At 42.3% G+C, this 24,870-nt stretch overlaps 1 protein-coding gene across 1 annotated transcript in view; it reads left to right on the top strand.

Moving 5' to 3' along the window:
* LOC110532802 (voltage-gated potassium channel KCNC1) overlaps nucleotides 1-24,870 on the top strand; it is a 54,845-nt gene that overhangs the window by 17,035 nt on the left and 12,940 nt on the right. Inside the window, exons 2-3 of the mRNA XM_036988924.2 lie at nucleotides 18,213-18,356; nucleotides 21,173-21,968. Of these exons, the coding sequence (XP_036844819.1) occupies nucleotides 18,213-18,356; nucleotides 21,173-21,968 (940 nt within the window). The remainder of the gene's footprint in view (nucleotides 1-18,212; nucleotides 18,357-21,172; nucleotides 21,969-24,870) is intronic.

The following is a 24,870-nucleotide window of genomic DNA, read 5'->3' as shown; positions in this document are numbered from 1 at the left end:
GAGTGTTTCATGTTGAATGTTTCATGTTGAGTGTTTCATGTTGAATGTTTCATGTTGAATGTTTCATGTTGAATGTTTCATGTTGAATGTCGATGTTCATGTTGAATGTTTCATGTTGAGTGTTTCATGTTGAATGTTTCATGGTGAATGTTTCATGTTGAGTGTTTCATGTTGAGTGTTTCATGTTGAATGTTTCATGTTGAGTGTTTCATGTTGAATGTTTCATGTTGAATGTTTCATGTTGAATGTTTCATGTTGAATGTCGATGTTCATGTTGAATGTTCATGTTGAATGTTTCATGTTGAATGTTTCATGTTGAATGTTTCATGTTGAGTGTTTCATGTTGAATGTTTCATGTTGAATGTTTCATGTTGAGTGTTTCATGTTGAATGTTTCATGTTGAATGTTTCATGTTGAGTGTTTCATGTTGAATGTTTCATGTTGAATGTTTCATGTTGAATGTCGATGTTCATGTTGAATGTTTCATGTTGAGTGTTTCATGTTGAATGTTTCATGTTGAATGTTTCATGTTGAGTGTTTCATGTTTCATGTTTCATGTTGAGTGTTTCATGTTGAATGTTTCATGTTGAATGTTTCATGTTGAATGTTTCATGTTGAATGTCGATGTTCATGTTGAATGTTTCATGTTGAGTGTTTCATGTTGAATGTTTCATGTTGAGTGTTTCATGTTCATAGGTTCTAGTTGTAAGAATCTGCGAGGACCATTCTATCAATAGATGCTAATGCGTTTGTTCTGTGAGATCTGATACACTTGTTGAGTTTTATCAAGTCTGTTGGATTCCAATCAACTAACCTCATAAATGTGGAACATTTGTACGTTATCGATGGTTCTCTGTGAGCTGTTACTGTGAAAGTGATTCTGACGGAATACAATTTCCTTTCTAAATACTTTTTTTCTATGTGCAGCCACAGATTGTATTTCTCGATTATTGTCTAAATTTAATCAGAGCGGCGATTAAAGCTGTCACTGGAGAGACCAATTTGATTTGCCAAGGTGTGAATAGGCTTCCGTAAAAAAAGAATAATGCAGACAATCCGATCCATTCCCGACTCCTATTCAAGTGGGATTCACCCTTAGGCTGTGTCCCAAATGTCACTCTATTTTCTATGTAGTGTCCTACTTTTGTAGGCAGTAGGATGCCATTTTGGACACTGTACTCAGACGTCATTACCATGTCAAAATATTCCATTCGCACATTTGCAGAGCTATGCTTTCCTATACAATTTCACGTTTGGATGCATAGCATGATCGAGGTGATGAGATTACACAACCAGTAAATCAGAGATCCTAACCAGACTGGTCTTGATATACACTCCCTTTATTGTTAGTCCCATTTTTGCATAAGTGGCAAACGATTGTTATATTGATCTCATAAATACACCGTGATGGATTGTGCAATAGTAAATATTCTGGCTCGAAGGACCAATCTGATAAATAAGGGATGGCTTTTTTTTTTATGAATGGCTGTGATTGGAGAAAACTGAGAATGGATCAACAACATTGTAGTGCTCCACAATACTAACCTAAGTGACAGATTGAAAAGAAGGATGTCTGTAAAGAATTCCGATGATCCAAAACATGCATCCGGTTGGTTATAGGGCACTAAAGGAAAACTGCCCAAAAAAATGTGGCAAAGAAATTAACTTTATGTCATGTTTTTCTGCGACCTCATTTGAAGAAATTTTCAAAGTTCTTGAAATGTTCTGCACTGACTGACCTTCATGTCTTAAAGTAATGATGGACTGTTGTTTCTCTTTGTATTTCAGCTGTTCTTGCCATAATATGGACTTGGTCTTTTACTAAATAGGGCTATCATCTGTATACCAACCCTACCTTGACACATCACAACTGATTGGCTCAAAAGCATTAAGGACAGAAATTCCACAAATTAACTTTTAACAAGTCACACCTGTTACTTGAAATTCATTCCAGGTGACTACCTCATGAAGCTGGTTGAGAGAATGCCAAGCGTGTGCAAAGCTGTCATCAAGGCAAAGAGAGAGGGAGAGAGGGAGGGAGGGAGGTAGTGAGGGAGGTAGGGAAAGAGAGAGGGAGGGAGGGAGAGAGGGAGGGAGGGAGGGAGGGAGGGAGGGAGGGAGGGAGGGGGAGAGGGAGGGAGGGAGGGAGGGAGGGAGGGAGGGAGGCCGGATGCATGGATGTCTTTACTACTAGGCACCAACAGCTGCACACATCATATTGGCACCTCAAATTGCACCTGTTAGTCAGACTCTACTGTTTTAATGGTCTGGATATAACGGCTGGCTCTGGGATATTTTCTCTTTTGTCTGTCTGTCTGGATGTGTCTGGTCTGGATGTGTCTGGTCTGGATGTGTCTCTGTCTTCTGCATCCAGGGGTATTGTTCTTCCAGGCCAGACACAAGGCAGGCTGAGTAGCTTCAGTAGCTGGCCTTGTACACTTGCTGGCCTTCATGCCTCCATAACTCCACAGCTCCCTGGTAACTGGGTTTCTAATTGTCAATCAGGGGAATTGTCTTGTTTCTCTTGAGGCAGGCAGGTAGACAGAGGAGGAGGGAGGGAGGGAGGCAGGAAGGGAGAGTGGGACGGAGGGAGGGCTTTTTGTCTTTGTCCTCTGGCTCGTTCAACAACTCCACAGTTCCACAGTTCCCTGGAGAAGTGTCTCCATGCCCTTCTGTTGTGCAGGAGAAACCCAAGGGACCTGCATTCTCTGTGGGACAGGAGAGGGCCTTGTGAGACCCCTGGGACCTGGGACCTACTGTATAGACCAGACTAGAGACCTGGGACCTACTGTAAAGACCAGACCAGAGACCTGGGACCTACTGTAAAGACCAGACCAGAGACCTGAGACCTACTGTACAGACCAGACCAGAGACCTGGGACCTACTTTACAGACCAGACCAGAGACCTGAAACCTACTGTATAGACCAGACCAGAAACCTGGGACCTACTGTAAAGACCAGACCAGAGACCTGAGACCTACTGTACAGACCAGACCAGAGACCTGGGACCTACTTTACAGACCAGACCAGAGACCTGAAACCTACTGTACAGACCAGACCAGAGACCTGGGACCTACTATAGAGACCAGACCAGAGACCTGGGACCTACTATACAGACCCGAGACCTGGGACCTACTATATAGACCAGACCAGAGACCTGGGACCTACTATACAGACCAGACCAGAGACCTGGGACCTACTGTACAGACCAGACCAGAGACCTGGGACCTACTATACAGACCAGACCTAGGACCTACTATACAGACCAGACCAGAGACCTGGGACCTACTGTACAGACCAGACCAGAGACCTGGGACCCATTGTACAGACCAGAGACCTGGGACCTACTGTACAGACCAGACCAGAGACCTGGGACCTACTGTACAGACCAGACCAGAGACCTGGGACCTACTGTACAGACCAGACCAGAGACCTGTGATCTACTGTACAGACCAGACCAGAGACCTGGGACCTAATGTACAGACTAGACCAGAGACCTGTGATCTACTGTACAGACCAGACCAGAGACCTGGGACCTACTGTACAGACCAGACCAGAGACCTGGGACCTACTGTGCAGACCAGACAAGAGACCTGGGACCTACTATACAGACCAGAGACCTGGGTCTACTATACAGACCAGACCAGAGACTGGGACCTACTGTACAGACCAGACCAGAGACCTGAGACCTACTGTACAGACCAGAGACCTGGGACCTACTATACAGACCAGAAATCTGGGTCTACGGTACAGACCAGACCAGAGACCTGGGACCTACTATACAGACCAGAAACCTGGGTCTACTGTACAGACCAGACCAGAGACCTGGGACCTACTTTACAGACCAGACCAGAGACCTGAGACCTACTGTACAGACCAGAGACCTGGGACCTACTATACAGACCAGAAATCTGGGTCTACGGTACAGACCAGACCAGAGACCTGGGACCTACTTTACAGACCAGACCAGAGACCTGAGACCTACTGTACAGACCAGACCAGAGACCTGGGACCTACTGTACAGACCAGACCAGAGACCTGGGACCTACTGTGCAGACCAGACAAGAGACATGAGACCTACTATACAGACCAGACCAGATCAGAGACCTGAGACCTGAGACCTACTATACAGACCAGAAACCTGGGACCTACTGTGCAGACCAGACAAGAGACCTGGGACCTACTGTACAGACCAGACGAGAGACCTGGGACCAACTCTGCAGACTAGAGACCAGAGAACAGACAGAGACTAGAGAACAGACCCGAGAACAGATCCGAGAACAGACCAGAGAACAGACCAGAGACCAGACAAGAGACCAGACAAGAGACCAGAGAACAGACCACAGACCAGAGAACAGACCAGAGAACAGACCAGAGACTAGAGAACAGACTAGAGACCAGAGAACAGACCAGAGAACAGACCAGAGACCAGAGAACAGACCAGAGACTAGAGAACAGACCAGAGAACAGACTAGAGACCAGAGAATAGACCACAGACCAGAGAACAGACCAGAGACCAGAGAACAGACCAGAGACCAGACCAGAGTCTAGAGAATAGACCACAGACCAGAGAACAGCCCAGTAATAGACCAGAGAACAGACCAGAGACTAGAGAACAGACCAGAGAACAGACCAGAGAACAGACTAGAGAACAGACCAGAGAACAGACCAGAGAACAGACTAGAGAACAGACTAGAGAACAGACCAGAGAACAGACCAGAGACCAGACCAGAGTCTAGAGAATAGACCAGAGACCAGAGAACAGACTAGAGAACAGACCAGAGAACAGCCCAGTAATAGACCAGAGAACAGACCAGAGACCAGAGAACAGACCAGAGAACAGACCAGAGAACAGACCAGAGAACAGACCAGAGAACAGACCAGAGAACAGACTAGAGAACAGACTAGAGAACAGACCAGAGAACAGACCAGAGACCAGACCAGAGTCTAGAGAATAGACCAGAGACCAGAGAACAGACTAGAGAACAGACCAGAGAACAGCCCAGTAATAGACCAGAGAACAGACCAGAGACTAGAGAACAGACCAGAGAACAGACCAGAGAACAGACCAGAGAACAGCCCAGTAATAGACCAGAGACCAGAGAACAGACTAGAGAACAGACCAGAGAACAGCCCAGTAATAGACCAGAGAACAGACCAGAGACTAGAGAACAGACCAAAGAACAGACCAGAGAACAGACTAGAGAACAGACCAGAGAACAGACCAGAGACCAGACTAGAGAACAGACCAGAGAACAGACCAGAGAACAGACCAGAGACTAGAGAACAGACCAGAGAACAGACCAGAGAACAGACTAGAGAACAGACTAGAGAACAGACCAGAGAACAGACCAGAGAACAGACCAGAGACTAGAGAACAGACCAGAGAACAGACCAGAGACCAGACTAGAGAACAGACCAGAGAACAGACCAGAGAACAGACCAGAGACTAGAGAACAGACCAGAGAACAGACCAGAGAACAGACTAGAGAACAGACCAGAGAACAGACCAGAGAACAGACCAGAGAACAGACCAGAGACTAGAGAACAGACCAAAGAACAGACCAGAGACTAGAGAACAGACCAGAGAACAGACCAGAGAACAGACTAGAGAACAGACCAGAGAACAGACCAGAGAACAGACTAGAGAACAGACCAGAGACCAGACCAGAGACCAGACCAGAGACCAGACCAGAGACCAGACCAGAGAACAGACTAGAGAACAGACCAGAGACCAGACCAGAGACCAGACCAGAGACCAGACCAGAGACCAGACCAGAGACCAGACCAGAGACCAGACCAGAGACCAGACTAGAGACCAGACCAGAGACCAGACCAGAGACCAGACCAGAGACCAGACCAGAGACCAGACTAGAGAACAGACCAGAGACCAGACCAGAGACCAGACCAGAGACCAGACCAGAGACCAGACCAGAGACCAGACTAGAGAACAGACCAGAGACCAGACCAGAGACCAGACCAGAGACCAGACCAGAGACCAGACCAGAGACCAGACCAGAGAACAGACTAGAGAACAGACCAGAGAACAGACCAGAGACCAGAGAACAGACCAGAGACCAGACCAGAGACTAGAGAACAGACCAGAGAACAGACTAGAGAACAGACTAGAGAACAGACCAGAGACCAGACCAGAGACTAGAGAACAGACCAGAGAACAGACCAGAGAACAGACCAGAGAACAGACCAGAGAACAGACTAGAGAACAGACCAGAGAACAGACCAGAGAACAGACTAGAGAACAGACCAGAGAAGAGGAGATACACATTTTCTTTGTAGAGATGTACTCTAGATTAGTCTTGTCTTTGTAGAGATGTACTCTAGATTAGTCTTGTCTTTGTAGAGATGTACTCTAGATTAGTCTTTGTAGAGATGTACTCTAGATTAGTCTTTGTAGAGATGTACTCTAGATTAGTCTTTTCTTTGTAGAGATGTACTCTAGATTTGTCTTTGTAGAGATGTACTCTAGATTAGTCTTTGTAGAGATGTACTCTAGATTAGTCTTTGTAGAGATGTACTCTAGATTAGTCTTTGTAGAGATGTACTCTAGATTTGTCTTGTCTTTGTAGAGATGTACTCTAGATTAGTCTTTTCTTTGTAGAGATGTACTCTAGATTAGTCTTGTCTTTGTAGAGATGTACTCTAGATTAGTCTTGTCTTTGTAGAGATGTACTCTAGATTAGTCTTTTCTTTGTAGAGATGTACTCTAGATTTGTCTTTGTAGAGATGTACTCTAGATTAGTCTTTGTAGAGATGTACTCTAGATGTGTCTTGTCTTTGTAGAGATGTACTCTAGATTAGTCTTGTCTTTGTAGAGATGTACTCTAGATTAGTCTTTTCTTTGTAGAGATGTACTCTAGATTTGTCTTTTCTTTGTAGAGATGTACTCTAGATTAGTCTTTTCTTTGTAGAGATGTACTCTAGATTTGTCTTTGTAGAGATGTACTCTAGATGTGTCTTGTCTTTGTAGAGATGTACTCTAGATTAGTCTTTTCTTTGTAGAGATGTACTCTAGATTAGTCTTTTCTTTGTAGAGATGTACTCTAGATTTGTCTTTTCTTTGTAGAGATGTACTCTAGATTAGTCTTTTCTTTGTAGAGATGTACTCTAGATTAGTCTTTTCTTTGTAGAGATGTACTCTAGATGTGTCTTGTCTTTGTAGAGATGTACTCTAGATTAGTCTTTTCTTTGTAGAGATGTACTCTAGATTAGTCTTTTCTTTGTAGAGATGTACTCTAGATTTGTCTTTTCTTTGTAGAGATGTACTCTAGATTTGTCTTTGTAGAGATGTACTCTAGATTAGTCTTGTCTTTGTAGAGATGTACTCTAGATTAGTCTTTTCTTTGTAGAGATGTACTCTAGATTAGTCTTTTCTTTGTAGAGATGTACTCTAGATTAGTCTTTTCTTTGTAGAGATGTACTCTAGATTAGTCTTTTCTTTGTAGAGATGTACTCTAGATTAGTCTTTTCTTTGTAGAGATGTACTCTAGATTTGTCTTTGTAGAGATGTACTCTAGATTAGTCTTGTCTTTGTAGAGATGTACTCTAGATTAGTCTTTTCTTTGTAGAGATGTACTCTAGATTAGTCTTTTCTTTGTAGAGATGTACTCTAGATTTGTCTTTGTAGAGATGTACTCTAGATGTGTCTTGTCTTTGTAGAGATGTACTCTAGATTAGTCTTTTCTTTGTAGAGATGTACTCTAGATTAGTCTTTTCTTTGTAGAGATGTACTCTAGATTTGTCTTTTCTTTGTAGAGATGTACTCTAGATTAGTCTTTTCTTTGTAGAGATGTACTCTAGATTAGTCTTTTCTTTGTAGAGATGTACTCTAGATGTGTCTTGTCTTTGTAGAGATGTACTCTAGATTAGTCTTTTCTTTGTAGAGATGTACTCTAGATTAGTCTTTTCTTTGTAGAGATGTACTCTAGATTTGTCTTTGTAGAGATGTACTCTAGATTAGTCTTGTCTTTGTAGAGATGTACTCTAGATTAGTCTTTTCTTTGTAGAGATGTACTCTAGATTAGTCTTTTCTTTGTAGAGATGTACTCTAGATTAGTCTTTGTAGAGATGTACTCTAGATTAGTCTTTGTAGAGATGTACTCTAGATTAGTCTTTTCTTTGTAGAGATGTACTCTAGATTTGTCTTTGTAGAGATGTACTCTAGATTAGTCTTTGTAGAGATGTACTCTAGATTAGTCTTTTCTTTGTAGAGATGTACTCTAGATTAGTCTTTGTAGAGATGTACTCTAGATTAGTCTTTGTAGAGATGTACTCTAGATTTGTCTTTGTAGAGATGTACTCTAGATTTGTCTTTGTAGAGATGTACTCTAGATTAGTCTTTGTAGAGATGTACTCTAGATTAGTCTTTGTAGAGATGTACTCTAGATGTGTCTTTGTAGAGATGTACTCTAGATTAGTCTTTTCTTTGTAGAGATGTACTCTAGATGTGTCTTGTCTTTGTAGAGATGTACTCTAGATTAGTCTTTGTAGAGATGTACTCTAGATGTGTCTTTGTAGAGATGTACTCTAGATTAGTCTTGTCTTTGTAGAGATGTACTCTAGATTAGTCTTGTCTTTGTAGAGATGTACTCTAGATTAGTCTTGTCTTTGTAGAGATGTACTCTAGATTAGTCTTTTCTTTGTAGAGATGTACTCTAGATTAGTCTTGTCTTTGTAGAGATGTACTCTAGATGTGTCTTTGTAGAGATGTACTCTAGATTAGTCTTTGTAGAGATGTACTCTAGATGTGTCTTTGTAGAGATGTACTCTAGATTAGTCTTTGTAGAGATGTACTCTAGATTAGTCTTTTCTTTGTAGAGATGTACTCTAGATGTGTCTTTGTAGAGATGTACTCTAGATTAGTCTTTGTAGAGATGTACTCTAGATGTGTCTTTGTAGAGATGTACTCTAGATTAGTCTTTGTAGAGATGTACTCTAGATTAGTCTTGTCTTTGTAGAGATGTACTCTAGATGTGTCTTTGTAGAGATGTACTCTAGATTAGTCTTTGTAGAGATGTACTCTAGATTAGTCTTTTCTTTGTAGAGATGTACTCTAGATTTGTCTTTGTAGAGATGTACTCTAGATTTGTCTTTGTAGAGATGTACTCTAGATTAGTCTTTGTAGAGATGTACTCTAGATTAGTCTTTTTAGAGATGTACTCTAGATTAGTCTTTGTAGAGATGTACTCTAGATTAGTCTTTGTAGAGATGTACTCTAGATTAGTCTTTTCTTTGTAGAGATGTACTCTAGATTAGTCTTGTCTTTGTAGAGATGTACTCTAGATTAGTCTTTTCTTTGTAGAGATGTACTCTAGATTAGTCTTTTCTTTGTAGAGATGTACTCTAGATGTGTCTTGTCTTTGTAGAGATGTACTCTAGATTAGTCTTGTCTTTGTAGAGATGTACTCTAGATGTGTCTTTGTAGAGATGTACTCTAGATTAGTCTTGTCTTTGTAGAGATGTACTCTAGATTAGTCTTTGTAGAGATGTACTCTAGATTAGTCTTTGTAGAGATGTACTCTAGATTAGTCTTTGTAGAGATGTACTCTAGATTAGTCTTTGTAGAGATGTACTCTAGATTAGTCTTTGTAGAGATGTACTCTAGATTAGTCTTTGTAGAGATGTACTCTAGATTTGTCTTTGTAGAGATGTACTCTAGATTAGTCTTTGTAGAGATGTACTCTAGATTAGTCTTTGTAGAGATGTACTCTAGATTTGTCTTGTCTTTGTAGAGATGTACTCTAGATTAGTCTTTTCTTTGTAGAGATGTACTCTAGATTAGTCTTTGTAGAGATGTACTCTAGATTTGTCTTGTCTTTGTAGAGATGTACTCTAGATTAGTCTTGTCTTTGTAGAGATGTACTCTAGATTAGTCTTGTCTTTGTAGAGATGTACTCTAGATTAGTCTTTTCTTTGTAGAGATGTACTCTAGATTAGTCTTTTCTTTGTAGAGATGTACTCTAGATTTGTCTTTCCACCAAAATGTTTCCTTCCGTCATCAAAAGATTGATAGTGCTCATTCTGTCCCCCAAAAATATTGAAATGTGATGTATCCATTACAAGATGTAACTATCTTCAGTGGGATGTATCCATTACAAAATGTAACTATCTTCAGTGTGATGTAACTGTCTTCAGTGTGAGGTAGCTGTCTTCAGTGTGAGGTAGCTGTCTTCAGTGTGATGTATCCATTACAAGATGTAACTGTCTTCAGTGTGATGTATCCATTACAAGATGTAACTGTCTTCAGTGTGATGTATCCATTACAAGATGTAACTGTCTTCAGTGTGATGTATCCATTACAAGATGTAACTGTCTTCAGTGTGATGTATCCATTACAAAATGTAACTGTCTTCAGTGTGATGTATCCATTACAAAATGTAACTGTCTTCAGTGTGATGTATCCATTACAAGATGTAACTGTCTTCAGTGTGATGTATCCATTACAAGATGTAACTGTCTTCAGTGTGATGTATCCATTACAAAATGTAACTGTCTTCAGTGTGATGTATCCATTACAAGATGTAACTGTCTTCAGTGTGATGTATCCATTACAAGATGTAACTATCTTCAGTGTGATGTATCCATTACAAGATGTAACTATCTTCAGTGTGATGTATCCATTACAAGATGTAACTGTCTTCAGTGTGATGTATCCATTACAAAATGTAACTGTCTTCAGTGTGATGTATCCATTACAAAATGTAACTGTCTTCAGTGTGATGTATCCATTACAAAATGTAACTGTCTTCAGTGTGATGTATCCATTACAAGATGTAACTATCTTCAGTGTGATGTATCCATTACAAAATGTAACTATCTTCAGTGTGATGTATCCATTACAAAATGTAACTGTCTTCAGTGTGATGTATCCATTACAAAATGTAACTATCTTCAGTGTGATGTATCCATTACAAAATGTAACTGTCTTCAGTGTGATGTATCCATTACAAAATGTAACTATCTTCAGTGTGATGTATCCATTACAAGATGTAACTATCTTCAGTGTGATGTAACTGTCTCCAGTGTGATGTAACTGTCTTCAGTGTGATGTAGCTGTCTTCAGTGTGATGTAGCTGTCTTCAGTGTGATGTAGCTGTCTTCAGTGTGATGTAGCTGTCTTCAGTGTGATGTAGCTGTCTTCAGTGTGATGTAGCTGTCTTCAGTGTGATGTAGCTGTCTTCAGTGTGATGTAACTGTCTTCAGTGTGATGTAGCTGTCTTCAGTGTGATGTAGCTGTCTTCAGTGTGATGTAGCTGTCTTCAGTGTGATGTAACTGTCTTCAGTGTGATGTAGCTGTCTTCAGTGTGATGTAACTGTCCTCAGTGTGATGTAACTGTCTTCAGTGTGATGTAGCTGTCTTCAGTGTGATGTAGCTGTCTTCAGTGTGATGTAACTGTCCTCAGTGTGATGTAACTGTCTTCAGTGTGATGTAACTGTCTTCAGTGTGATGTAGCTGTCTTCAGTGTGATGTAACTGTCCTCAGTGTGATGTAGCTGTTTTCAGTGTGATGTAGCTGTCTTCAGTGTGATGTAGCTGTCTTCAGTGTGATGTAGCTGTCTTCAGTGTGATGTAACTGTCCTCAGTGTGATGTAGCTGTCTTCAGTGTGATGTAACTGTCTTCAGTGTGATGTAGCTGTCTTCAGTGTGATGTAACTGTCTTCAGTGTGATGTAACTGTCTTCAGTGTGATGTAGCTGTCTCCAGTGTGATGTAACTGTCTTCAGTGTGATGTAGCTGTCTTCAGTGTGATGTAGCTGTCTTCAGTGTGATGTAGCTGTCTTCAGTGTGATGTAGCTGTCTTCAGTGTGATGTAGATGTCTTCAGTGTGATGTAACTGTCCTCAGTGTGATGTAGCTGTCTTCAGTGTGATGTAGCTGTCTTCAGTGTGATTTAGCTGTCTTCAGTGTGATGTAACTGTCTTCAGTGTGATGTAGCTGTCTTCAGTGTGATGTAGCTGTCTTCAGTGTGATGTAACTCTCTTCAGTGTGATGTAACTGTCTTCAGTGTGATGTAGCTGTCTTCAGTGGGATGTAGCTGTCTTCAGTGTGATGTAACTGTAACTGTCTTCAGTGTGATGTAACTGTCTTCAGTGTGATGTAGCTGTCTTCAGTGGGATGTAGCTGTCTTCAGTGTGATGTAACTGTAACTGTCTTCAGTGTGATGTAGCTGTCTTCAGTGGGATGTAACTGTCTTCAGTGTGATGTAGCTGTCTTCAGTGTGATGTAGCTGTCTTCAGTGTGATGTAGCTGTCTTCAGTGGGATGTAGCTGTCTTCAGTGTGATGTAGCTGTCTTCAGTGTGATGTAACTGTCTTCAGTGTGATGTAGTCATGTTTCATCTAGCTAGTCTTTATAGCATGTATGTTGCTCATCATGAAGCTGGTGTTGATTAGGATGTGACTAACTGAGTACGGAGGTCGACAAACCGTCGCTATCAACAAACAACACGTCTAAAAACCGTCTCTTTTCATATTCCCTCGTATATTTTGTAATGCATTCCATATGGGGTCCTTTTTCTTCTGTGGTGCACTACTTTGGACAAGGGCCCTGGTCAAAAGGAGTGCACTATGTAGGACATAGGGCGCAATTTGAGTCGGCCCTGTGCCTGTTAGAGGACTCTAGTGTTATTAGCTCTGACTGTAGCGTCATGGACGGATTGGAACACATCTGTGTCCTCTCTCGTCCTCCTGCTCACCTGGATAACAGCTGGTTAAATATGTACCTTGTCATCAATGCCATTCAGGCACCAGGTACCCGCCATATCTACATTCAGCCCTCCCCACACAAATCAATCAGCTGTACAGTACTTTTGGATTTATTTACAATGCTAACACAAACACAATGCTATCCCTAACCCGTACAGAGTTATTGTGGGAGATGAGCAGGAAATGGGGTGAATGCTTCGACCAGGGACTCTCAGTGGTGAAACTGAGTTTAAGGTCAGAGGCAGAACCGACACCTGCCACGATTCTCTTCTGTAAACAGTTCAACGAGCCCAGTGGAGGCTGCTGAGGGGAGGACGGCTCATAACAACGACCAGAATGGAGTCAATGGAAATGGTATCAGCTACATGGAAACCAACGTGTTTGATGTGTTTGGTACCATTCCCACTGAAAATCCATTCCAGATGTTATTATGAGCCGTCCTCCCCTCAGCAGCCTCCACTGAACTACACGTAGGTGTATTCTCAATCGTTTAATTATTCTTTATCATACTAGATTTGATCGACAAGCGATGACCACACGTGAAAATAATAGAACGAGACTCAGAAAAGTCTGGTAAGTTATCAGGTGAGATCTAATGGAGAGCTGATGTAAACATGTCTGCGTTTCCAAGCCTCTCTGGGCCTCTTTCCTCCATCTCTGATGGGCCTCCTTCCTCCATCTCTGATGGGCCTCTTTCCTCCATCTCTGATGGGCCTCCTTCCTCCATCTCTGATGGGCCTCTTTCCTCCATCTCTGATGGGCCTCTTTCCTCCATCTCTGATGGGCCTCTTTCCTCCATCTCTGATGGGCCTCCTTCCTCCATCTCTGATGGGCCTCTTTCCTCCATCTCTGATGGGCCTCCTTCCTCCATCTCTGATGGGCCTCTTTCCTCCATCTCTGATGGGCCTCTTTCCTCCATCTCTGATGGGCCTCTTTCCTCCATCTCTGATGGGCCTCCTTCCTCCATCTCTGATGGGCCTCTTTCCTCCATCTCTGATGGGCCTCCTTCATCCATCTCTGATGGGCCTCTTTCCTCCATCTCTGATGGGCCTCCTTCCTCCATCTCTGATGGGCCTCCTTCCTCCATCTCTGATGGGCCTCCTTCCTCCATCTCTGATGGGCCTCTTTCCTCCATCTCTGATGGGCCTCCTTCCTCCATCTCTGATGGGCCTCCTTCCTCCATCTCTGATGGGCCTCCTTCCTCCATCTCTGATGGGCCTCTTTCCTCCATCTCTGATGGGCCTCCTTCCTCCATCTCTGATGGGCCTCTTTCCTCCATCTCTGATGGGCCTCCTTCCTCCATCTCTGATGGGCCTCTTTCCTCCATCTCTGATGGGCCTCCTTCCTCCATCTCTGATGGGGCTCTTTCCTCCATCTCTGATGGGCCTCCTTCCTCCATCTCTGATGGGCCTCTTTCCTCCATCTCTGATGGGCCTCTTTCCTCCATCTCTGATGGGCCTCTTTCCTCCATCTCTGATGGGCCTCCTTCCTCCATCTCTGATGGGCCTCTTTCCTCCATCTCTGATGGGCCTCCTTCCTCCATCTCTGATGGGTCTCCTTCCTCCATCTCTGATGGGCCTCTTTCCTCCATCTCTGATGGGCCTCCTTCCTCCATCTCTGATGGGCCTCCTTCCTCCATCTCTGATGGGCCTCTTTCCTCCATCTCTGATGGGCCTCCTTCCTCCATCTCTGATGGGTCTCCTTCCTCCATCTCTGATGGGCCTCTTTCCTCCATCTCTGATGGGCCTCCTTCCTCCATCTCTGATGGGCCTCTTTCCTCCATCTCTGATGGGCCTCCTTCCTCCATCTCTGATGGGCCTCTTTCCTCCATCTCTGATGGGCCTCTTTCCTCCATCTCTGATGGGCCTCTTTCCTCCATCTCTGATGGGCCTTGTGGCTGATGGCTGGGTAGATGATGGGCCTTGTGGCTGCATAGTGGCTGGTGGCTGGGTAGATGATTGGCTTTGTGGCTGCATAGTGGCTGGTGGCTGGGTAGATGATGGGCCTTGTGGCTGCATAGTGGCTGATGGCTGAGTAGATGATGGGCCTCGTGGTGGCATAGTGGCTGGTGGCTGGGTAGATGATGGGCCTCGTGGCTGCATAGTGGCTGGTGGCTGGGTAGATGATGGGCCTCGTGGCTGCATAGTGGCTGGTGGCTGGGTAGATGATGGGTCTCGTGGCTGCATAGTGGCTGGTGGCTGGGTAGATGATGGGCCTCGTGGCTGCATAGTGGCTGGTGGCTGGGTAGATGATGGGCCTCGTGGCTGCATAGTGGCTGGTGGCTGGGTAGATGATGGACCTTGTGGCTGCATAGTGGCTGGTGGCTGGGTAGATGATGGGCCTCGTGGCTGCATAGTGGCTGGTGGCTGGGTAGATGATGGGCCTTGTGGCTGCATAGTGGCTGATGGCTGGGTAGATGATGGGCCTCGTGGCTGCATAGTGGCTGATGGCTGGGTAGATGATGGGCCTTGTGGCTGCATAGTGGCTGATGGCTGGGTAGATGATGGGCCTTGTGGCTGATGGCTGGTTAGATGTTGGGCCTTGTGGCTGCGTAGTGGCTGATGGCTGGTTAGATGATGGGCCTTGTGGCTGCGTAGTGGCTGATGGCTGGTTAGATGATGGGCCTTGTGGCTGCTGTAGTGGCTGATGGCTGGTTAGATGATGGGCCTTGTGGCTGCATAGTGGCTGATGGCTGGGTAGATGATGGGCCTTGTGGCTGCATAGTGGCTGATGGCTGGGTAGATGATGGGCCTCGTGGCTGCTGTAGTGGCTGATGGCTGGTTAGATGATGGGCCTTGTGGCTGCATAGTGGCTGATGGCTGGGTAGATGATTGGCTTTGTGGCTGCATAGTGGCTGGTGGCTGGGTAGATGATGGGCCTTGTGGCTGATGGCTGGGTAGATGATGGGCCTCGTGGCTGATGGCTGGTTAGATGATGGGCCTTGTGGCTGCATAGTGGCTAGTCGCTGGGTAGATGATGGGTCTCGTGGCTGCTAATGGCTGGTGGCTGGGTAGATGATGGGCCATGTGGCTGCGTAGTGGCTAATGGCCGGTTAGATGATGGGCCTTGTGGCTGATGGCTGGGTAGATGATGGGCCATGTGGCTGCATAGTGGTTGGTGGCTGGGTAGATGATGGGCCTCGTGGCTGCATAGTGGCTGATGGCTGGTTAGATGATGGGCCTCGTGGCTGATGGCTGGTTAGATGATGGGCCTTGTGGCTGCATAGTGGCTGATGGCTGGGTAGATGATGGGCCTCGTGGCTGCATAGTGGCTGATGGCTGGGTAGATGATGGGCCTTGTGGCTACGTAGTGGTTGATGGCCGGTTAGATGATGGGCCTTGTGGCTGCATAGTGGCTGATGATGGGCCTTGTGGCTGCATAGTGGCTGATGATGGGCCTTGTGACTGCATAGTGGCTGGTGGCTGGTTAGGTGATGGGCCTTGTGGCTGCGTAGTGGTTCGTGGCTGGTTAGGTGATGGGCCTTGTGGCTGCTAATGGATGGAGGCCCTCACAATGCGGCCTGCACTGTTTTACAGCACTGCCAGATTATAGAGGCTGTTGGCTGGTTAGATGATGTTTTACAGCACTGCCAGATTATAGAGGCTGTTGGCTGGTTAGATGATGTTTTACAGCACTGCCAGATTATAGAGGCTGTTGGCTGGTTAGATGATGTTTTACAGCACTGCCAGATTATAGAGGCTGTTGGCTGGTTAGATGATGTTTTACAGCACTGCCAGATTATAGAGGCTGTTGACTGGTTAGATGATGTTTTACAGCACTGCCAGATTATAGAGGCTGTTGACTGGTTAGATGATGTTTTACAGCACTGCCAGATTATAGAGGCTGTTGACTGGTTAGATGATGTTTTACAGCACTGCCAGATTATAGAGGCTGTTGACTGGTTAGATTATGTTTTACAGCACTGCCAGATTATAGAGGCTGTTGGCTGGTTAGATGATGTTTTACAGCACTGCCAGATTATAGAGGCTGTTGGCTTGTTAGATTATGTTTTACAGCACTGCCAGATTATAGAGGCTGTTGGCTGGTTAGATTATGTTTTACAGCACTGCCAGATTATAGAGGCTGTTGGCTTGTTAGATTATGTTTTACAGCACTGCCAGATTATAGAGGCTGTTGGCTGGTTAGATTATGTTTTACAGCACTGCCAGATTATAGAGGCTGTTGGCTGGTTAGATGATGTTTTACAGCACTGCCAGATTATAGAGGCTGTTGACTGGTTAGATGATGTTTTACAGCACTGCCAGATTATAGAGGCTGTTGACTGGTTAGATGATGTTTTACAGCACTGCCAGATTATAGAGGCTGTTGGCTGGTTAGATGATGTTTTACAGCACTGCCAGATTATAGAGGCTGATGGCTGGTTAGATGATGGGCCTCGTGGCTGCATAGTGGTTGATGATGTTTTACAGCACTGCCAGATTATAGAGGCTGTTGCTCTGGAATCTGCCTTGTTTTCTGGTCTGATTGTGATCTGTTTGTGAATGCTGACCAGATTCATCCTCTCGCCCTTGTTAACCATTAGCTTTACATCATCAATTGTGTAGTACCTGCTGTTGGTGTGACTGCTCCCTGCTGTTGGTTCTGTGGTGTGACTGTACCCTGCTGTTGGATCTGTGGTGTGACTGTACCCTGCTGTCTGCTGTTGGTTCTGTGGTGTGACTGTTACCTGCTGTTGGTTCTGTGGTGTGACTGTTCCCTGCTGTCTGCTGTTGGTACTGTGGTGTGACTGTTACCTGCTGTTGGTTCTGTGGTGTGACTGTTACCTGCTGTTGGTTCTGTGGTGTGACTGTTCCCTGCTGTTGGTTCTGTGGTGTCACTGTTCCCTGCTGTCTGCTGTTGGTTCTGTGGTGTGACTGTTCCCTGCTGTTGGTTCTGTGGTGTGACTGTTCCCTGCTGTTGGTGCTGTGGTGTGACTGTTCCCTGCTGTTGGTGCTGTGGTGTGACTGTTGCCTGCTGTTGGTTCTGTGGTGTGACTGTCCTGGACTTGTATTTTTACAGAATAATTGTTAGCTTGCTGAAGTGAAAACAACAGAAATCAGCCAGTAATGTTGAAATAAAAGCTGTAGACGAGTAACTGTGTTCTCTCTAACAGTTTTAATGGATCCTCTGTAAGTACAATGGATCATGTTATCTGTATATTTCTCAGTAACACCTTACATTAGTAACAGTGTGGAATAAAAGCAACGGTCCCTACTGCGTTTGTGTAATAGCAGAAAATGCTCAGCTCCGTTACTCTGCTAGTACAATGCCGTTACTATAGTAACTAGTATGTATCTGTGTCCTGTAACTATGTCCTGTCCAACATGTTTCCTCTCACTGACTTTGAGTGTTTCGTACTTATGAAAGCACTTTCTGACAACTGCTTATGTAAAATTGACTTTTATAAATACATTTCATTGATTTGATTTGTCAAGTGTTTGATTTGATGTGTCAATGTATTGATTGATTTATTGATTGATTGTCTCGTTGCAGGGTATAGCGTTTGCCTCTCTGTTCTTTATCCTGATTTCCATCACTACGTTCTGCCTGGAGACTCACGAGTACTTCAACGACCTTCAGAACCACACGGAACGCGTGGTGGTGGGGAACCACACTGAGGAGGTGATCTTGGTGAAGGTGAGAGAGATACTTAGATGTAAATAGGCTCTACGTAGTACTACTGTATGTACAACAGAACGTATAGTGGTGGGGAACCACACTGAGGAGGTGATCTTGGTGAAGGTGAGAGAGATACTTAGATGTAAATAGGCTCTACGTAGTACTACTGTATGTACAACAGAACGTATAGTGGTGGGGAACCACACTGAGGAGGTGATCTTGGTGAAGGTGAGAGAGATACTTAGATGTAAATAGGCTCTACGTAGTACTACTGTATGTACAACAGAACGTATAGTGGTGGGGAACCACACTGAGGAGGTGATCTTGGTTCTGGGATTGATTTGCACTTTTCGCAACAAAGTATGTTCATCTCTAGGAGACAGAACACCTTCCTGAGCGGTATGACGGCTGCCTGGTCCCAGGGTGTTTATACGTGCGTACTGTTGTTTGTACAATTGCTCCCAAGGATGAACCAGACTTGTGGAGATCTACAATTATTTTCTGAGGTATTGGATGATTTCGTTTGATTTTCCCATGATGTCAAGCAAAGAGGCACTGAGTTTGAAGGTAGGCCTTGAAATACATCCACAGGTACACCTCCAATTGGCTCTATTGATGTCAATTAGCCTATCAGAAGCTTCTAGAGCCATGGCATCATTTTCAGGACTTTTCCAAGCTGTTTAAAGGCACAGTCAACTTAGTGTATGTAAACTTCTGACCCACTGGAATTGTGATACAGTGAATTATAAGTGAAATAATCTGTCTGTAAACAATTGTTGGAAAAATTACTTGTGTCATGCACAAAGTAGATGTCCTAACCAACTTGCCAAAACTATAGTTTGGTAACAAGAAAGTGTTGGAGTGGTTGAAAAACGAGTTTTAATGACTCCAACCTAAATGTATTTAAACTTCTGACTTCAACTGTATTGATACTTTAATGATCCCTGAATTTAAATTCAATAATATAATGTCTAATCTAATCTATAATCTGATCTAATGTATAATCAAAGCTAATGCATAATATAATCTCATGTATAATCTAATCTATAATCTAATCTAATGTATAATATAATCTCATGTATAATCTAATCTATAATCTAATTTTATGTATAATATAATGTATAATCTAATATAATGTATAATCTAATGTATAATCAATATCTAATCTATAATCTAATGTATAATCTAATATCTAATCTATAATCTAATGTATTATCTAATATCTAATCTATAATCTAATGTGTTACCTAATATGATGTATAATCTAATATAATGTATATTCTAATGTATAAACAAAGCTAATGTATAATCTAATATATAATCTAATCTCTAATCTAATGTATAATCCAATCGAATGTATATTCTAATCTATAATCTAATCTATAATCTAATCTAATGTATATTCTAATGTATAATCTAATGTATAATCAAATGTATAATCTAATCGAATGTATAATATAATCTATAATCTAATGTATAATATAATCTATAATCTAATCTAATGTATAATATAATCTATAATCTACTGTATAATATAATCTATAATCTAATCTAATGTATAATATAACCAATAATCTAATGTATATTCTAATGTATAATCTAATGTATAATCTAATCTAATGTATAATATAATCTATAATCTAATGTATAATATAATCTATAATCTAATGTATAATCTAATCGAATGTATAATATAATCTAATCGAATGTATAATATAATCTAATCTAATGTATATTCTAATGTATAATCTAATGTATAATCTAATCTAATGTATAATCAAATCTATAATCTAATCTAATGTATATTCTAATCTAATGTATAATCTAATCTAGTGTATAACCTAATCTAATGTACATTCTAATGTATAATATAATATAATGTATAATCTAATGTATAATCTAATCTAATATATAATCTAATCTAATGTATAATCTAATGTATAATCTAGTGTATAATCTAATCTAATGTATAATCAAAACTATAATCTAATCTAATGTATAATATAATATAATGTATAATACAATCTATATTCTAATCTAATGAATAATCAAATCTAATGTTTAATCTAATATCTCATCTAATGTATAATCTCATCTAATGTATAATTGAATGTATAATCTAATCGAATGTATCATCTAATATATAATCTAATCTAATGTATAATCTAATATATAATCTAATCTAATGTATAATGTAATGTATAATGTAATGTATAATCTAATGTAATGTATAATCTAATGTATAATCTAATCTAATGTATAATCTAATCTAATATATAATCTAATCTAATGTATAATGTAATGTATAATCTAATGTATAATCTAATCTAATATATAATCTAATGTATAATCTAATCTATAATCTAATCTAATTTATAATCTAATGTATAATCTAATCTAATATATAATCTAATCTAATGTATAATATAATCTAATGTATCATCTAATGTATAATCTAATCTATAATCTAATCTAATTTATAATCTAATGTATAATCTAATCTAATGTATATTCTAATGTATAATCTAATCTAATGTATAATCTAATCTAATCTATAATCTAGTTTATAATCTAAACTAATGTGTAATCTAATGTATAATCTAATCTATAATCTAATCTAATGTATAATCAAATCTAATGTATATTCTAATGTATAATCTAATCTAATGTATAATCAAATCTATAATCTAATCTAATGTATAATATAATGTAATGTATGATCTAATGTATAATCTAATCTAATGTATAATATAATGTAATGTATGATCTAATGTATAATCTAATCTAATGTATAATATAATGTGTAATCTCATGTATAATGTGATCTACTCTAGGTGGTGACCAAGCCCATTCTGACCGTGGTGGAGGGTGTTTGTGTGGTCTGGTTCACCTTTGAGTTCTTCGTCCGCATCGTGTGCTGCCCCGACAAGCTGCTCTTCATCAAGAACATGTTAAACGTCATTGACTTCGTGGCCATCCTGCCCTTCTACCTGGAGATGGGCCTCAGCGGCCTGTCCTCCTCTAAAGCAGCCTCCGACATCCTGGGGTTTCTACGGGTAGTCCGTTTCGTCCGGATCCTCCGGATCTTCAAGCTGACCAGGCATTTCGTCGGTCTGAGGGTTCTCGGCCACACGTTGAGAGCCAGCGTCAACGAGTTCTGCCTGCTTATCGTTTTCCTGGCGTTGGGCGTCCTCATCTTCGCCACGATGATCTACTACGCAGAGCGGATAGGGGCCCAACCGGACGACCCCCGCGGCTCTAAACACACCCACTTCAAAAACATCCCTATCTCCTTCTGGTGGGCCGTGGTCACCATGACCACCCTGGGCTACGGGGACATGTACCCCAAGACGTGGCTGGGCATGATAGTGGGCGCGCTGTGCGCCCTGGCGGGGGTGCTGACCATCGCCATGCCCGTGCCTGTTATAGTCAACAACTTTGGGATGTACTACTCCCTGGCCATGGCTAAACAGAAGCTGCCTAAGAAGAAGAAAGCACACAATCCGAACCCGGACGCTCCCACGGACACGCCCTCCTTCGGGAAGTCTGTCGCTACCTCTCCCAGGGACAGTACTCAGAGTGATACATGGCCGCTGGCTGCAGAGGAGAATATCAACAGGAACCGCTCAGGTCAGAGACCAATTCAAATTCGATTCTTGAAATACCAAATATTCCACCGTACTAATTCATCCCTTTTAACATTTTATTTAGTCTAATGGTTTTTTTGAAGCATCGTTATGATATGTCATAGGCCACAATGACAAGTGGATGTTTAATTTATTCAAACCGTCAACCATTCCACCCCATTAAAAGCTCAGACCTCATTCAACCTTTTTTAAACCACAACTCCCTTTACACATCACACCACCACCACTTTATTCACGCTGAAACATTCATAGACCGTTTTCATTGTGCACTTATCCCTTCACTAAATCCTTTTGGTGCCATAATGGGAAAGAAGTAAAGGGGATATGTAATTGATTCAACCCATTCAGACTCATAACTCATTCAAGTCATTCAAACCATATTCAACTCACCCTTTTTTAAAACTCACGCAATCCACTTAAACACATTACTAATGAACACATCACTACAGTATTGCAGTTCTTCACTGACATAAGGTATGATATGCTGGTAGTATTTGTGGTGCTCTTTTACAACGGGGGGGGGGGGGGGGGGGGGGGTGTAACATAATTTACCTTTTACTGTAATCATATAGTATCATAGCTTTCCAGGTTTACTGTCCCTGGCCGCAAACACAGTAACACAACTTGAAACAATCATGAATATACCCTTTCTCAGACAATAACTACTTTTGTTAAATTCAGAGTCAGCGTTTTGCTTGCTCCACTATCAAAATACAGTATATTCATCGGTCTACATCCCCGAGTCCCAGTGCAGTCAAAAAACGCGAGTTTCCTGTGTTTTATATATATTTCCACACTATGACGTTGGAATAATACTGCAAAGACGTGAACATGATGATAATTCCCTTTTAGTGTGAGATCTGTTTGTAAAGACGGGCCTGAAATTTAAGCCCGTTTTGGTGGGATGGAGTTTTGGCCTCCCATGGTGACATCATAATTAGAGTTAATAGACCCTTTAAGAAAGCGAATTCCAAACCTCTCGGCCAATAACAGCACATTTTCTGTTTCCTCCTCCCCACGCAGGACACTCCCAGACAGTCCTAGCAAAATTCTTGCTTGAGAAATTGGCCATGGACCTTTTAACTTATCTTCTTATAAGGTTGTTATTCTTCTCTCATCTTCTTATAAGGTTGCTGCTGTCCAATAAATGAGTTTGTTCAAAATGGTGTTTTCCCGGTAAAATGACATTGTGGCTCAACCTTTCCCTAAAACCTGAAGGGATGTTGACTTTCTACTGTAAACCCATCGCTATGTCTCCTGCAGACTTTTTGTTTCTGTGACTTAGGGTTTAAATACTACTCAAAACATGTCCAATAGTTTGATCGTTTGCTCCAGTCTGTCTGGAGTGCCAGAGGGGCGGGGTTAGCAGTTTTTTTCAATATTTTATTGGATCCAATTTGCCTGGCATGCTCAATCAAGCCCAGTATTGCTGATCTAGCATCAGTTTTGCCATGTACAGTGCATTCGAAGAGTATTCAGACCTCTTCTCTTTTTCCACATTTTGTTACGTTGCAGCCGTATTCTAAATTGGATTTAATAACAAATTTTCCTCATCAATCTACACACAATACCCCATAATGACATCATAATACCCCATAATAACATCATAATACCCCATAATTACATCACAATACCCCATAATGACATCACAAAACATGTTTTTAGATGTTTTTTGCAAATTTATTAAAAATAAAAAACAGAAATACCTTATTTACTTAACTATTCAGACACTTTACTCAGTACTTTGTTGAAGCACCTTTGGCAGCGATTACAGCCTCAAGTCTTCTTGGGTATGATGCTACAAGCTTGGCACAACTGTATTTGGGGAGTTTCTCCCATTCTTCTCTGCAGATCCTCTCAAGCTCTGTCAGGTTGGATGGGGAGCGTCGCTGCACAGCTATTTTCAGGTCTCTCCAGAGATGTTCGATCGGGTTTGAGTCCGGACTCTGGCTGGGCCACTCAAGGACATTTAGAGACTTGACCCGAAGTCACTCCTGCGTTGTCTTGGCTGTGTGATTAGGGTCGTGGTCCTGTTGGAAGGTGAACCTTCTCCCCCAGGCTGAGGTCCTGAGCACGCTGGAGCAGGTTTTCATCAAGGATCTCTCTGTACTTTGCTCCGTTCATCTTTCCCTTGATCCTGGTTAGCCTGCCACCACCATGCTTCACCGTAGGGATGGTGCCAGGTTTATTCCAGACGTGATGCTTGGCATTCAGCCCAAAGTGTTCAATATTGGTTTCATCAGACCAGATCAGATCAGACTTGTTTCTCTGGTCTGAGAGTCTTTAGGTGCCTTTTGGCAAACTCCAAGCGGGCTGTCATGTGCCTTTTACTGAGGAGTGGCTTCCGGGCCACCCTACCATAAAGGCCTGATGGGGGAATGCTGCAGAGATGGTTGTCCTTCTGGAAGTTTCCCCCATCTCCACAGAGGAACTCTGGAGCTCTGTCAGAGTGACCACCGGGTTTTTGGTCACCTCCCTAACCATGGCCCTTCTCGCCCAATGGCTCAGTTTGGCTGTGCGGCCAGCTCTAGGAAGTGTCTTGGTGATTCCAAACTTCTTCCATTTCAGTTTGATGGAGGCCACTCTGTTCTTGAGGACCTTCAATGCTGCAGACATTTTTTGGTACCCTTCTCCAGATCTGTGCCTCAACACAATCCTGTCTCGGAGCTCTACGGACAATTCCTTCGACCTCGTGTCTTGGTTTTTGCTCTGACATGCACTGTCAACTGTAGAACCTAATATAGACAGGTGTGTGCCTTTCCAAATCATGTTGAATCAATTGAATTTAACACAGGTGGACTCCAACCAAGTTGTAGAAACAGCTCAAGGATGATCAATGGAAACAGGATGCACCTGAGCTTAATTTCGAGTCTCTTAGCATATGG

The sequence above is a fragment of the Oncorhynchus mykiss genome, chromosome 9 (genome assembly GCF_057628025.1).
Source record: "Oncorhynchus mykiss isolate SJ-2025 chromosome 9, ASM5762802v1, whole genome shotgun sequence".
Lineage (NCBI taxonomy): Eukaryota > Metazoa > Chordata > Actinopteri > Salmoniformes > Salmonidae > Oncorhynchus > Oncorhynchus mykiss.
This window is presented reverse-complemented; position numbering and strand designations above follow the sequence as displayed.